This window comes from Mercenaria mercenaria, chromosome 1 (genome assembly GCF_021730395.1).
Source record: "Mercenaria mercenaria strain notata chromosome 1, MADL_Memer_1, whole genome shotgun sequence".
Classification (NCBI taxonomy): Eukaryota; Metazoa; Mollusca; class Bivalvia; order Venerida; family Veneridae; genus Mercenaria; species Mercenaria mercenaria.
This window is the reverse complement of record NC_069361.1, coordinates 104,227,653-104,244,093: the sequence shown is the minus strand read 5'-3', so window position 1 is coordinate 104,244,093 and position 16,441 is coordinate 104,227,653. Positions and strand designations below refer to the sequence as shown.

At 35.3% G+C, this 16,441-nt stretch overlaps 2 protein-coding genes across 2 annotated transcripts in view; one reads left to right on the top strand and one right to left on the bottom strand.

The window, feature by feature from the left end:
- Positions 1-1,820: 1,820 nt before the first annotated feature.
- On the bottom strand, positions 1,821-9,283 carry LOC123527840 (cyclin-dependent kinase 2-interacting protein-like). Its single transcript, XM_045307537.2, has 5 exons — positions 9,150-9,283; positions 7,963-8,128; positions 6,047-6,143; positions 4,687-4,813; positions 1,821-2,340 (listed from the first exon to the last, which is right to left on the bottom strand). Exons 1-5 carry the CDS (start codon positions 9,229-9,231, stop codon positions 2,141-2,143), a joined length of 672 nt encoding a protein of 223 aa, XP_045163472.2. The 5' UTR covers positions 9,232-9,283; the 3' UTR covers positions 1,821-2,140.
- The window catches only part of LOC123527832 (ribokinase-like), a 23,510-nt gene continuing 16,281 nt past the window's right edge, over positions 9,213-16,441 (top strand). The window contains exon 1 of the mRNA XM_045307525.2: positions 9,213-9,351. Within this exon, the coding sequence (XP_045163460.2) occupies positions 9,278-9,351 (74 nt within the window). The 5' untranslated portion in view covers positions 9,213-9,277. The remainder of the gene's footprint in view (positions 9,352-16,441) is intronic.

Sequence of the window (16,441 nt, the reverse complement as noted above, 5' to 3'; positions counted from 1 at the left end):
AGGCCATAATATTTCAAGAGATCTTCATGAAAATTGGTCAAATGTTCACCTTGATGATATCTAGGTCAATTCGAAGTGGTCACGTGCCATCAAAAACTAGGTTCATGTAGGTCAATAACTGAAGAACCTTTGACCTTCTCAGAGGCCATATTTTTCATGGGATCTGTATGAAATTGTCTGAATGTTCGTCTTATGATATCTAGTCAGTTCTAAAGTGGGTCATGTCATCAAAAACTAGGTCAGTAGGTCAAATAATAGAAAAACTTGTGACCTACTAAAGGCCATATTTTTCATGGATCTGTATGAAATTGCTGAATGGTTCATCTGTTGGTATCTAGGTCAAGTTCGGAACAGGGTCATGTCAGTCAAAAACAATAGGTCAGTAGGTCTAAAAATAGAAAACCTTGTGACCCTCTAGAGGCCATAACTTGTGAATGGATCTCACATAAAAATTGGTCAGAATGTTCATCTTGATGATATCTAGGTCAAGTTTGAAACTGGGTCACGTGTCATAAAAAACTAGGTCAGTAGGTCAAATAATAAAAAAACCTTGTGACCTCTCTAGAGGCCATACTATTTATGGGATCTGTATGAAAGTTGGTCTGAATGTTCATCTTGATGATATCTAGGTTAAGTTTGAAACTGGGTCAACTGCGGTCAAAAACTAGGTCAGTAGGTCTAAAATTATTAAAATCTTTTGACCTCTCTAGAGGCCATATTTTTCAATGGATCTTCATGAAAATTGATCTGAATGTTCACCTTGATGATATCTAGGTCAAGTTTGAAACTGGGTCACGTGCGGTCAAAAACTAGGCCAGTAGGTATAAAAATAGAAAAACCTTGTGACCTCTCTAGAGGCCATATTTTTCATGAGATCTTCATGAAAATAAGTGAGAATGTTCACCTTGATGATATCTAGATAAAGGTCAAAACAGGGTCACGTACCTTCGAAAACTAGGTCAAAAGGTCAAATAATAGAAAAACCTTGTGACCTCTCTAGAGACCATATTTTTCAATGGATCTTCATGAAAATTGGTCAGAATGTTTATCTTGATAATATCTAGGTCAATTTCAAATCTGGGTCAGATGTGCTGAAAAACTAGGTCACTATGTCAAATAATAGAAAAAACGACGTGATACTCAAAACTGGGTCATGTGGGAAGAGGTGAGCGATTCAGGACCATCATGGTCCTCTTGTTAGACCTACTGACCTAGTTTTTGACCGCACATGACCCAGTTTCAAACTTGACCTAGATATCATCAAGATGAACATTTAGACCAACTTTCATACAGATCCCATGAAAAATATGGCCTTTAGAGAGGTCACAAGGTTTTTCTATTATTTGACCTACTGACCTAGTTTTTGAAGGCACGTGACCCAGTTTCGATCTTGACCTAGATATCATCAAGGTGAACGTTCTGACCAATTTTCATGAAGATCTTTTGAAATATATGGCCTCTAGAGAGGTCACAAGGTTTTTCTATTTTTAGACCTACTGACCTAGTTTTTGATGGCACGTGACCCAGATTCGAACTTGACCTAGATATCGTCAAGGTGAACATTCTGACCAATTTTCATGAAGATCTTGTGAAATATATGGCCTCCGGAGAGGTCACAAGGTTTTTTTTATTTTTAGACCTACTGACCTAGTTTTTGAAGGCACGTGACCCAGTTTCGAATTTGACCTTGATATCATCAAGATGAACATTCTGGTACACAGTTACCTTACCTTTACACAAGTAGGACTATTTGTTGTTGATCATCTTTTGAACATTTTTCCATTACTGATGACAGAACATTGAAAACAAAAGTTGTTGCATCATGCAATTAGATCATATATAACAATATATACATTTTTATTCCATTTTTTAAATGTTCTTTAAATTAGGTACTATGCCTACATTAAAAAGTAAAAATGAAGTTAGCAAGTTTTTGACATTTTCCATCTTGGCAGAAGTAGGTCAGGTTAGCAAAATAATGAACAATAAGCACCCATGTTAACAATGTAACCAAAACGTCTGTAGTATCGACTGTTCATTAAAAGGTTATTCATACATTTCAAGGCTCAAACCTTCCTTATATAACTACATTGAGACAAGTTATTCCTGAAAAAACAACAAAAATTCCATTTGTTTACAATCATGTTTTATGTCTTGTTTCAAACAACATACTTTCTAACAACAGTTTCATGTTAGATTCTATGTAAGGTTCATGTACCCAAGCAGCTGTATAAAACATGATAATCTCTCTGTCTTTCCCATGACATATATTCTCACTGATACACTGTTTTAACCGCAATTCTTTCTCATACATCTCAGAAATTTCTTTAAATACTGTCACTGAAAGATAAAAGTAAAGTCTCACATATAACTCATGACTGAAGTGAAATAAAATTGATATTTTCACTGTTTCAAACTACACTTGAACGTGAAATAATATGAATTATAAATGATAGAAAATTCCTTGAAAAATATTCTTCAGTAAAGGTATAGATGTATAAAAATAATAATAGGATCATAAATATTTACATTCTATCATAATGAAATGTAAACGAAACCAGGAAACGTTATAGAACTATTTAGAAATACAGTTTTTCTACAAAGATATCCTGACGTCATGACAATATGACATCATGATGCGATGCACGTGACATTGCGCGGACAAACTGGAAAAATGCATAAAATAAATAGAAAATTTGTTTGTTTCAGTGTAAGATCGAAATATATTTCACTCGTGAACACCATAATTTACATTACTGGTGGCTGTGCCACTCGTGAAAATACTGTATTATAGTATTAACTCGGTGAAATATATTTTTATCTTACACTAAAACAAACAAATATCCTCTATATATCGGTCAAGTGTAAAATGCAAAAGACACACAAAATATCATCAGTGAGCACAGAACATAAAAAATAAATATATCACTGGCACAAAATTTCATGGTCTCTGCCTAAACTTCTGCTTTATTTGGACATGAACTGACAGATTTCTGTTGTTTTTTTTTTTGTTTGGGTCTAACATCACACCAACACAATTGTAGGTCATATGGCGACTTTCCAGCATCTGATGATGGAGAAAGACCACCGGTGCAGGGCATTACTTCATCATGGAGGGGCACCTGGGTAGAACAACCAACCTTCTGTAAGCCAGTTGGATGGCTTTCTCACATGAAGAATTCTATGCTCCAAGTGAGGTTCAAACCCACATCAGTTAGGGCCAAGTGATTTGAAGACAGCTACCTTAACCACTCAGCCACAGAGGCCAAAAAGCTCAATAATTCCCATATATATGCAATGGTTATTGTGAACCTGCATGCTAAACTTTAACCAAAGTGTGACACCCATCCATGTACCAAACTTCATAAAAAATATCTTGTACTTGTTGGACTGATTGACTGACAGACATGAGGCAAACCACAAGTCCCCTCCTGTGAAACACCATTTGGGGACTAATAAACTTAAGAAAGGTCCATCCAAGGATGCTACAAACCAAGTTTGGTGGAAATCAATAAAGTGGTTCGTAAGAAGTTGTTTAAAGGTTTTTTCTATTTTCAGCTGTGGTGGCCATAAAATGCAATCAACCTTAACTGCTTAAATACTACTGAGAAAGGTCCATCCATGGATGCTACATATCAAGTTTGGTGAAGATTCATCTAGAGGTTCATGAGAAAAGGTTGTTTCAAGGTTTTTCTACTTTTAGTTCTGGTGACCCCTAAGTAGGTGAAGTGGAACCATTTGAACAAGCTTAAGAGAAATGCTATAGAAAAAGTTTGGTGAAGATCCATGAAGTGGTTCGTGAGAAAAAGTTGTTTCAAGGTCTTTTATGTTTAGCTTTAGCAGCTCCTAAAAGCAAATCTCAGAAAGGTCCATACAAGGATGCTAAAGACTAAGTTTGGTAAAGATCAGTCAGGTGGTGCATGAGTTGTTTAAAGTTTTTTTTCTATTTTTAGCTCTACTAGGGGTCAAAATTAACAATTTGGAAAAACTTGAGAGAGGTCCACAAGCACAAGGATACTTATACCAAGTCTCGTGATGATTCATATAGTGGTTCATGAGAAGTTGTTTAAATGTTTATCTATTTTTAGCTCTGACAGCTCCTTAAATAGTCAACTGGAACCATTTGAAAAGCCCAAGAGAGGTGGACCAATTTGGTGTTTCTTACTCTAGAAGCCCTCAAAAAGGGTAAAATGGAACCATTGAAAATACCCTGTGGATGCTCCATACCAATTTTTATGAAGGTCCAGCAGTTCATGAGAAGTTGTGTAAACATTTTTCATTCTTACCCTTGGTGAGCCCTAAAAGAAGTCAAGGGGCACCATCTGAACAAAATTCATAGAGGTCCATACAAGGATGCTATAAAGCAAGTTTGTGAAAATCCATCAAGTGGTTGATAATAAAAAGTAGTTTAAAGGTGTTTTGTACTTTTACCTCTGGCTACCCCTAAAAGGAACCTAGTTGAAGCATTTGAACAAACTTGAAACAGGTCCATGCACTGATATCTCTGAGCAAGTGTTGTGAAGTAAGTTATGAGAAGAAGTTGTTCAAAGTAAAAAGCTAACAGCCAATTACAAACACAGCACAATTACAATAGCTCATCCTAAGCCATCAGCTGTCAAAACCTAAAAATATCAGTAAACAGCTACCAGTAAATGTTTCCTGCAAAAAAAAGACAAGATTTTTTACCAAATCTGTCAATATTCCATGTTTGGAAAATGATAAATTCAGCATCTTCAGGATTATTGTAATGTTCCAATTGTGCAACACCTCTGGACATCTCAGCAAGTCCACACAGACGGTCTCTTATTTTCTCCTGTAATACAAAAACATGGTTAAACCCTAATGTAAGGATTTTGCTTATAACATCTGCAAAATCTTAAAGGATTGTTTGGTGCCCCAGCCGGGTAGGGTAAGGATACCAATGATTTTGCTGCTTTTCTAACATGAAACAAACAGGCATTAATGTTTTTCTTGCATAAATCATGTAAGAAGCTAAGAAAATGAATACAGTCGATCTATGTTTGCTCAAAGTCGAATTTGTTTAAAGGTAGTTTTAGCCATCAAAGTTTTGGGTCAATACACCAAAATGTGTACCTGTGCACTCGACTTCTGGGTATATATTTATCGTATGTGTTGTAGCCTTCTTCAAATTACAACAGTAAATAGTACACGTCTTTCAAGCATAAAATTTATTCAAAGATAAGAACTACTTTATTGCTTACAAAGTTCATTTGTATATAACATGCAATAATCAATACACAATCTATTTAAGCATAAAAATGATTAGAAATCGACGTAAACGTAATTATTTACAAAATTTTGCTTGGACTGATCTGTACATCTCAAAATTATTACACTGTGCTGTGGTTACTTCAGCACTATTAAAAAGTCACTGTGAATGGTCTGATGATCTGATTACCAGGATTGCCTGCTGAAGTTTTACAGGAAATTATGGACATAAAAGACCTTGATTTTTATGGAGGTTTTTTTAATTCAAACATTCATTAGCTGCAATCAACAATTATCATTAACAATAAAAAAAAACACCACAGTGAAAGAAGATAAAATCATTAATGCAACCAGAAAATTAAATTAAAAGTGTATTTATTTATTTATTTTGTTGGGTTTAACGTCGCACCGACACAATTATAGGTCATATATGGCGACGTTCCAGCTTTGATGGTGGAGGAAGACCCCAGGTGCCCCTCCATGCATTATTTCATTACGAGCGGGCACCTGGGTAGAACCACCGACCTTCCGTAAGCCAGCTGGATGGCTTCCTCGCATGAGGAATTCAACGCCCCGAGTGAGGCTCGAACCCACATCGATGAGGGGCAAGTGATTTGAAGTCAGCGACCATAACCACTCGGCCACGGAGGCCCCAAATTAAAAGTGTAAAAAAGCTAACTTTTAACTATGTACCTCACAAGATACAAACAAATACACACTGGTAAACACTTATCAATGGATGTAATTAACAAGAGGGGACTTTCTAACAAGTCTACTGATGCAAATATTTGGCACACGTTGTGCGTTTAATTCTTACCATTTTTTTCAGGAGATTTTCCATTTTCTCACAAAGAGGAAGAAGAGACTCTGGTAACATATCTATGACCTCTTCACTATTTTCATTTTGACTCAGTCTGTAAATTAATAAAGCATCTCAGTGATCCATGATTAAATTAAACCAAAATCTATTTGAGCAAAATTAATTGTACTGTTTTATTCTAAGTACATACTTAAAATAATAAAATGCTTGTAGTGGGAAATCAATATTCATGTGACTGCAAATATGAATAAGTTCATTCAAGAACCATTGTAACCAAGTAAGATATTGGGCATAACCTCACTGGGTCAACTTTTGGACAAATTAGTAAAAAATCCTAGACCAGAGTACTTTTCTAAGTTGTCCCCTTCTTGGGTTATTTTGAACAATGTTCTAGAAAATCACATTATAAATGTTCAAAATGAATTCCTGCCACTTGCTTTTCAAGAGTTCTAGAGGCAAATAAATCTAATTTTATCATGTCAGAGACTTACAGCAGAAATAATATGTTTAATAAAAGTACTCAAAAAATCTTCTAATGCAATATAATTTCAGATCACAAATAAATATCCAATTTATGTTTGATCTCTTGATAAATATATGTCACCATGTTTATAGTGCTACATGAACAATTTCAACTTCTAGTGAGGATGAATGGTAATAATTAAAATAATTAATGCTGAAAAGTGTTAGCGATAGAGGCAAACTATCCTCGTTCAAAATACACCAGAAAGTGCCATTTCTCACTCATATTTTAAACATTTTCTCTAATATTATCTTAACCCTATTCCCTTTTCAACTGCATGACATATTGTCCAGTTGCTTTCTATACCCCACGTATTTTAATCCACATGTTTGATTATTTATGATGTGCTCTTTACTGGTGGTCTAGAGCAAGGATCTGTCTGAAAACTACAGTCAACTCGCCAATAGAGAATCACTGCCAATAGCGGGTCACTTGAAAATAAAACATGAAACTCTCTTAAACATATTAGAGTATACAATGTTTAAGTATCCAGTAATATAAACTTATCACTTAGCAATTATTACACAAAAGAAGATGGATCTAATCTAATGAGTTTGAGTTCCATGAGTAGATAACTCTTGCAATCATGTTTCCTGACTTGGATTTTAGCACTCTTGAATTCTTCGAAGTAGAACAATTTTGAGCATACCTCACAGTTTCTTAGATAAAACCACACAAATTTGGTACCATTTCGAAGAGTAGAACACGCACTTTCACAGGAATAATATGATTATGAAATTTAGATTGACTTTGATGAAAAAAAGTGCCATCAAGCAGAGGCGGCCATTCAGCCAATAGAGGGTCACCCATATAAGGGATTACCCAAAGGCTGTTTATTCTGCTTAAAAATATAAATCGATGGTTGATTTGGTGAAATAATGGTTTGAACTGGCAAATTTAGATAAATGAATAAGGTTCTGTGCATCAATATTTTGATTTTAGAATTAGATATAGCTGGTGCTAATTATGCTTAGAAATACAACTGTGAAAACTAGCGCTATATTCCTTTTACCTAGTAACTCCCGTTTGAAATGTAAATATTCTGATTCTCATTATATTCTGCCTTGAAATGTTTATTTCCAATACCAGAGTCATGCTTTGTCAGAAAAAAAGAGTATTTTAAATGGATAGAAAATATAATAAACTAGGTGACCCTCTATTGGCAAAAGTGACCCCCTATTGGTGAATCGGACAGGTTTAAATATTTCATCATAACTTCAGACGTAAAAGATAGATTCAAATAAATCAAACATTTAAATGAATGTGCACAATAGTTTTAAGTGTTAGTAAGTTTAGATATATCATGAAAGTCCAAACATTCTTCACCACATGCTATAAGTGTTGATAGTGACCCGCTATTAGCGAGTTATCTGTACTTATAAAGTCTCACATCTTTTCCAGTTTAATGTTTGCAATCTCGTTGACAATATTTGCCCCATCCACATTTAGCACCTGCCATTTCTGTGTCAAGTTGTGTAAATCAGCTGCACCATCTTTCAACTTTCTTGCACTTCCTGTTAGATTTCCCTGCCTATTCTGCATAGGTGAGTCTTTAACTGTTTATAAATAAATAAAGATTTCATATAAAGTTAATTATTATAGAGAGTCAGTGGCACAGTGGTTAGCAGGTTGGACTACAATGCCTGCGGTCCGGGTTTGATTCAAGATCGCAGCTGATATCCCAACTAGTGTTCAGTGCTGGGTGGTTTCCAGCACTATCGGCCTAGACTGAATGCTGGGTAGGAAAATAAGACGCCAGGCCTTTTTTTATGCTGATTTTAGGGCCGAAATTCGGCCCCATTCCCCAATCTAAAAAGTATACTTTTTTCCCCACCTTGGCCAAAAATTCCCCATGCAAAAAAAAATGAAATTAGTTTTGATTTTCAGTCCTGATTTTAACAACTTTCAGCAAATATATTCCTCCAAACAATGATTTCACGACGTAAATTTCCCCTCCAAAAGGGACTGGTACCCTTCCCCAAATTTACAAAAAAAGGGCTGGACGCCTGCCGTGGGCTCGGCTTGAAATAAGTTGTTCAATCTATTCCAAGTGGGGACTTCCGTCAACTACCCATGTTAAACAAGAAACTTTAATTTTAAAACTTGACATTTCTGATGAAAACAAGAGACTGTCTGAACAACGAACATGTATGCACTCCGATTCTTACTCACACACTACTAATAAACCACAGAATTAAAACTTAGCATGTATTCTTACTGTCAGTAATTCCATAGCTGAAAGGGATTATCTGGCAATGTTCGTATATATAAACAGAGACTGGAGGCTGGTGAGGGTTTACAGCTGAACTGTATTCTAGTTTTGGTATACCAATGACCGATAATGATATGCTCTTTTACTTGAGTGTCATTGGGAAATGTCTGAACTTTTGTTTCACGAATCTGAGCACCTAGAAACCTTGACGGATTAAATTACAAATACATAGGATACACAAGCTGAACATTAAAAAAAAGGCGAATAAAATTGAGTACGAAACAATTTGTGAATGTACTTCACAATAATCGTGTTGAAACTGATGCATGAAATTATTTAAAAAAAAATCAACTTTGATACGTTACATTTAACAGGAGAAAAACTTTCATCGTAAGAATCATCAGCTGTCTGCTTAGTTGGCGTTTTCGTTTTCTGTTTTGGTCCCATTTTCGCGAGGTTTCGTCCTCCATAAAGGGAAGCTACTCCAGTTAAAATGGAGGTCCAAAGGGTGCAGCAAGCTGAAGTTGAAGTGACAGTTGTTGGCTCGTGCAACACAGATCTTATAAGGTGACATGCAGATAGGAAAAGCGTTTGTTGTTCCTTATTATTTTATCTAAAGTCTAAACTAAAGATAATTATTTAAACAGTTTTTTATGGTAGATTTTTTTTATCTCATACAAAGATATATAAAATCAAAGGACTGAAAGTACTGGAGGATCGATCGTCTCTGAACAACACAGATAGTACAAGATTTTTACTATTAGCATTTATCATATATCGATTAACATTAGCTATTTCACATTTAGCAATAGGAACTCGGCATAAATTATATGGTATAAAGCATTTGGTAAGAATTAAGCATTTAGGATATTCTGCAAATTGAAATTAGAAATTCATGTGAAAAATCTGAATCCTCGAAACAGCTTTGGAAATGCAAGGACACAAAAAATAAATGATAAAAGTTAAAATGATATATCTGTAGGTAAATTTGCGAACACGAAAGCTACGCTGAACCCAATCTCCACAGTGCATTGAAAGAAAATGAGTGAAAATTTTCGGTGCAAAATTTTGTTATCGAATGCAACTCAAACTGCAACAAAATATGTATTTTCAAATCAAAGAAATGCCAAAATAATGCATACGAGTGTTACTTTTTCAAGAAAATGTCAATAAACATTCTAATGTGCAAAACACGTGCACAGTTTTTCTAAAATATTTTGCCGCCATGTTTATTACAGGGAATTAAATATAATTATGATTGTTCTTTAACCTCAGATTTCCTTACTGAAATGTATAATATCCGCTGGCAAAATATAAATGAAAGATCAGAACTTAGCAGCCCTGCTAACTATAGACCCATTTCCCTGACATGTGTTCTTTGCAAAGTTATGGAGCACATTGTCGCATCAAACATCACTAAACATTTCCAGGTCAACAACATACTTTATCACCTTCAACATGGCTTCAGGTCAAAACAGTCATGCGAAACTCAACTGTTAGGACTTGTCGAGGACCTATCCAGGAATTTAATTCAAGGTCACCAAGCAGACTTAATACTCCTCGACTTCTCAAAGGCGTTTGATAAGGTTAATCACCTAAAGTTACTATATAAGCTGCACCAACATGGCATCCAGGACTGTACACTACAGTGGGTCAAATCATTTCTCATCGGTCGCCGTCAGTCCGTCTTAGTCAATGGTGATAAGTCGGATGAGGTCCCGGTCACATCTGGTGTCCCACAGGGCTCTGTCCTCGGCCCTCTTCTATTTCTGCTATACATAAACGACCTGCCTGAAAATATTTTTTCACAGGTCCGGTTATTTGCTGATGATACTGCTGTTTGTATCACAGTCAACAATGTTACACAACAACATACTCTGCAAGAAGACTTAACCAGGTTACAAAAATGGGAACACACATGGGACATGGAATTCAATCCATCCAAATGTACAGTGATTAATATTTCCAAGTCTAAACACCCTTACAAATCCACTTACACACTACATGGGCAGACACTAGAAACCGTGAGTGATGCAAAATACCTTGGTGTTAGCATCACTTCAGATCTAAACTGGAACAAACACATAAACCAGGTCACTTCAACAGCTGGTCAAACACTTAACTTCATTAAGCGCAATATTCCCTCCAAACAGCAAAATATTAGGGAATTTGCCTACAAAACCCTTGTTAGACCACAACTAGAGTACTGCAGCTCAGTGTGGAGTCCACATACACAGCTCAACATACATAAAATCGAGATGGTCCAACGCAGGGCCGCTCGATGGGTCACCAGTGACTATTCAAATTACAGCAGTGTCACACACATGTTAAAGCAATTGGGGTGGCGTTCCCTTGCAAACAGAAGAAATGATGCCAGGCTACTGATGTTTTACAAGATTGTCCATGGACTGGTTGCAGTGCCAATGCCATCTTATATTTTACCTCCTACCCGGCTCACTAGACACATGCATTCCCAATCTTTCCGGCAAATTCAAACACCCTGTAATTATTACAAGTTCTCTTTCTACCCGGCTACCATCATTCTCTGGAATTCTTTGCCGGCTGACATTGCTCAAGCACCTACCCTGGACCAGTTTAGGCAAGGGGTAACCAAACTGGGCCAGGACTTCTGAGTGACCAGGCTGTTTTTAATCCTTTTACTGCACATTTCGCCTTTTTATTAGCACTATCAGCTTTTTCTCAAATTCTCACAAATACTTTATGTATTACTTAAATTCTCCTGTACATTTCCTGCTTTAAACTCTTATGCACTGACGCGCACCTGCATAAAATACTCGCAAGGGTGTCATGCAGTATTTATAGATAGATAACTTTTTTCTAAAACAAAGTTCAATTTCAATCATTTTCAAAAACTGGAAATATTGCACATTGTGTTGAATATATAAATAAAACAAAAATCCCAAAAATAAACCATTTTAGAACTATTCCGGGAACTAAATGTTTCAGCTGAACAACACATTTCAAGATGACACAAAGCTGATTTATCTTTGTAAACAATGTCAAAAGTTTACCAGAGGGAAATAGCTGAAAAAGTAGAAGTGCTTACTTGTTTTATTTTACATCCTGTAGAAAACAATCAACTTGCAACTTTAAATGCATATATGTTCTATAATTATTCCAATATCAAAAACTGTCCAATCTTTTCTGTGAGAAATAAAACGAAGCAATTTTAACTATTTGTTTACACTTCAACCATGTGAAATTAAAGGCATGTACTATCACGAGACTCCCGTGCATTTAGAACCTCGTGGTGAATAAACTGAATTTATTTTAAAGTATTGTGTCTCAGTTGAGCCAGTTATAAATCTGTCAATTTTAGAGAATATACATTAAAGAAGTGGTTATGAGATTATGCATGTGTACGAATATTTTAAATTTTTACTATATAAACGACGACAGAAAACAAGTGTGCACTCGGCAAATAGCAAAACTATATACTGGACACTGATCCCAATGTTCATAATCTTCAGATGAAGAACTTGTGATCCTTGGCTTTGTAGACAGTGTAAGTACTTGACCGCTGCTTCTGCAGTTAACATTGCAGTAATGTAAAGTCAGTGTCCATTTCTTTGCCGGAATTGCAATACACACTTATTATCAGTTTTGAATCTATGAAAGTGTGAACAAATAAAACAATATCATTCTTTAACGAAGAGCCAAGATACAAAAACTTTTGAGATATTTCTGATTTTAATCATCAGGTTTTTGTGCGAAAAGTTCAAGTGATTGCATTTTGTTTCAAAACTTCTAAATGTTTCGTAGTTATCTACAATTGTGTACAAACTGTATTACCTCCTAACATATTTGGCTGTACATTTTTTCTGTGATTTATTCTCAATGTGTTTAAACATTCTGCATAAATTCTCAAATTGTATAAAACATGGATAAATCAAAATTGGTTAGTTTACAATGCATGAAACATCTTAGATAAGGAATCACTATACACATCCGGCGCAATAAGGTCTAACTTGTTCCGGACCAGTATGCGGAAATACAGTGGCCAGATGTTTCAAGATTGTCTAAAAAATATTTGCATATATCGTGATAAAGCAAATATTTTGATTGTTTATATAATTTATAAATATACAATTACGTATGTGTGGAAAAGTTACATTTAGTAATTTCAGTAGTTATCGCAGAAAGTGCCGAAAATTCTATTTCCGCCGAATTTTCCGTGAGATAAGCAGTGCTTGGTACATCAATTCCATTATAATAAATTAAACCTTTATTATTAAACTTGCACAATCCTTGAAACGAATTTTGGATCGTTGCTAAATCTTGTTCATATTAAGTCTGAGACTTGTCTTACAATTTTAGGCAGTTTGGTACACCAGACATAGAAAAAATCTTGTCCACACATTGCACCTGAAAATAGCAACATGTATTTTTAGCTCACCTGAGCAATGCTCAAGTGAGTTTTTCTGATCGCTCGATGTCCGGCGTCCGTCGTCTGTCGTCCGTCAACATTTAGCTTGTGTATGCGATAGAGGCTGTATTTTTCAACTGATCTTCATGAATTTTGGTCAGAATGATTACCTTGATGAAGTCTAGGCCGAATTCGAAAATGGGTCATCTCGGGGCAAATACTAGGTCACTAGGTCAAATCAAGGAAAAACCTTGTGTATGCGATAGAGGCTGTATTTTTCATTTTATCTTCATGAATTTTGGTCAGAATAATTACCTTGATGAAATCTAGGCCGACTTCGAAAATGGGTCATCTGGGGTCAAAAACTAGGTCACTAGGTCAAATTAAGGAAAAACCTTGTGTATGCAATAGAGGCTGTATTTTTCAATTGATCTTCATGAAATTTTGTCAGAGTGATTACCTTGATGAAATCTAGGCCAAGCTCGAAAATGGGTCACCCGGGGTCAAAAACTAGGTCACTAGGTCAAATCAAGGAAAAACCTTGTGTATGCGATAGAGGCTGTATTTTTCATTTTATCTTCATGAATTTTGGTCAGAATGATTACCTTGATGAAATCTAGGCCGAGTTTGAAAATGGGTTATCTAGGGTTAAAAACTAGGTCACTAGGTCAAATCAAAGAAAACCCTTGTGTATGCGATAGAGGCTGTATTTTTCAACTGATCTTCATGAAATTTTGTCAGAATGATAACCTTGATGAAATCTAGACCAGTTTTGAAAATTCTGGGGTAGAAAACTAGGTCACTAGGTCAAATCAAAGAAAAACGTTTTGTATGCGATAGAGGCTGTATTTTTTAATCGAGGTTGATGAAATTTAGTCAGAATGATTGCCTTGATCAAATCTAGGTCAAATTCGAATATAGGTCATCTTAGCTCAAAAACTAGGTCATAAGGTCAAATTGAAGAAAATGCTTGTTTACACTTAAGAGACCACATTTTTGATCCAATCTTAATGAAAATTGGTCAGAATATTTGTTTCCATGAAATCACTATTTCAAACATGTTTACACTGTTATGGTATGTTTATCAGGTGAGCTACCTAGGGCCATCTTGGCCCTCTTGTTGTTTTAATACATGCAGTGGTCAGATTTGAAAACAGATTTTGTAATTAGTTAAGTTTGATTCAGTAAGACAATTCTCCTATGCATTAATTGAAACTTTGAACTAACTTTTGCCATTCATGAATTTTTAGCTCACCTCACCTGAGCAATGCTGATCGCTCGATGTCCGGCGTCCGTCGTCTGTCTGTCGTCTGTCGTCCATCAACGTCAAACAAGGTCAAATCAAAGAAAAACCTTGTGTATGCGATAGAGGCTGTATTTTTCAATTGATCTTCATGAAATTTTGTCAGAATGATAACCTTGATGAAATCTAGGCTGAGTTCGAAAATGGGTCATCTTGGGTCAAAAACTAGGTCACTAGGTCAAATCAAAGAAAAACGCGATAGGGGCTGCATTTTACACTGGATATACATACAATTTAGTCAGAATGATTGCCTTAATGAAATCTAGGTCAAGTTAGAATATGGGTCATCTGTGGTTAAAAACTAGGTCACTAGGTCAAATAAAAAAAACCCTTGTGTATGGGATAGAGACTGTATTTTTCAATTGATCTTCATGAAATTTGGTCAGAATGATAGCCTTGATGAAATTAAGGTCAATTTTGAATACAGGTCATCTGGGATCAAAAACTAGGTCGCTAGGACAAATCAAAGAAAAAGGTTTTGTATGCGATAGAGGCTGTATTTTTCAATTGAGGTTTATGAAATTTAGTCAGAATGATTGCCTTGATCAAATCTAGGCCAAGTTTGATTGTAGGTTACCTTGGCTTAAAGGTCCAATACTAAGGAAAGTGAACATTTTAATTTCTTTTAAAAAGCACAGAAACTATTTCATTTTATTGGAAAATGAAAGTTGGTATGTAGAAATTCGAAATAAATCGCAGTATATGTACAATTATTTTTCTATGAAGTATGAAGAAAGTTAAAAAGACCTGGGGGGTCATTCTGTCGATTCATTGAAATTTCAACATAATACACATACATTTCTTTGAGTTCCAAAGACCTTCTGTAAATTTTGACCTGCCAATCTTCATTATTTAGTTTCTTGCAGAAGTCTATGCACTGGCTATGAAAAAAATTGCAACCCACTTTCCCTTAGTAATGGACCTTTAAAAACTAAGTCATTATGTTAAATTGAAGAAAATACTTGTTTACACTTCAAGAGACTACATTTTTGGTTCAATCTTAATGAAAATTGGTCATATATTTGTTTCCATGAAATCACTATTTCAAACATGTTAACACTGTTATGGTGTGTTTAGGTGAGCGACCTAGGGCCATCTTGGCCCTCTTGTTAATAAAGTAATTGAAAAGGATTTATAAATGTAACCGAAAATTTGGAAAATTGCAGGTAAAATATCTGCTTTGTTTATTTCCAAATTTCAGTTTTACTTTTGCTATAGCTACTTTTAGTTGAGGTCTTGCAAACTGAGCTGTTTTTGTGCTATGGAACAGCTGCATTTGAAAGCTTTAGTTCACTACATTTTCACACCGCAAATGGAGGTCACACTAAATTCAAGATGGCGGAAGTACCTTAAGCATTAAGTAACTGTCATTTAGCAATAAGTAACCGCCATTTTGCATTAAGTTATTGGCATTTAACATTGATTATTCAGCATTTGGCATTTGACAATTAGTATTGCGCACCGGGCTTCCATAGATTCCCTATAGATATGGCTTTCTCCACATGTAAAAATATGACTGTTTAATACATATTCCTCGTCAATGATTTTTCGAAACATATAATTTATTAGCCTCTGATCAGTTATCCGTAAGCTATACTCAGTGTACATATAAACTAAAATACTGCAAGTAAGGTAATTAAGACAGAGCCCTTTGCAATATTTTACGTGGCCAATAATATACCATAACCCGCCATCAGTATTAGTAATTGCATCCATGAATATTTCTGACCGTTTTACTGAACTTAATGCTTTTAAGCATTTAGAAACAAATTATTGTTTAATTTACTAGAACGTAATAAATTTTTCAAAAAATAAAACAACATTTCTATGCAGATTTCCAAAATGAAGGTCTATAAAGCCAGCGGAAGATGTTGTCCCTGAAATAATTTCTGTACTGTTTTGAAAACGTTTCAGCACTTTATAAAAGTGATATCTAATCCAGTCCATCGTTGGACCAGTATCTCTTT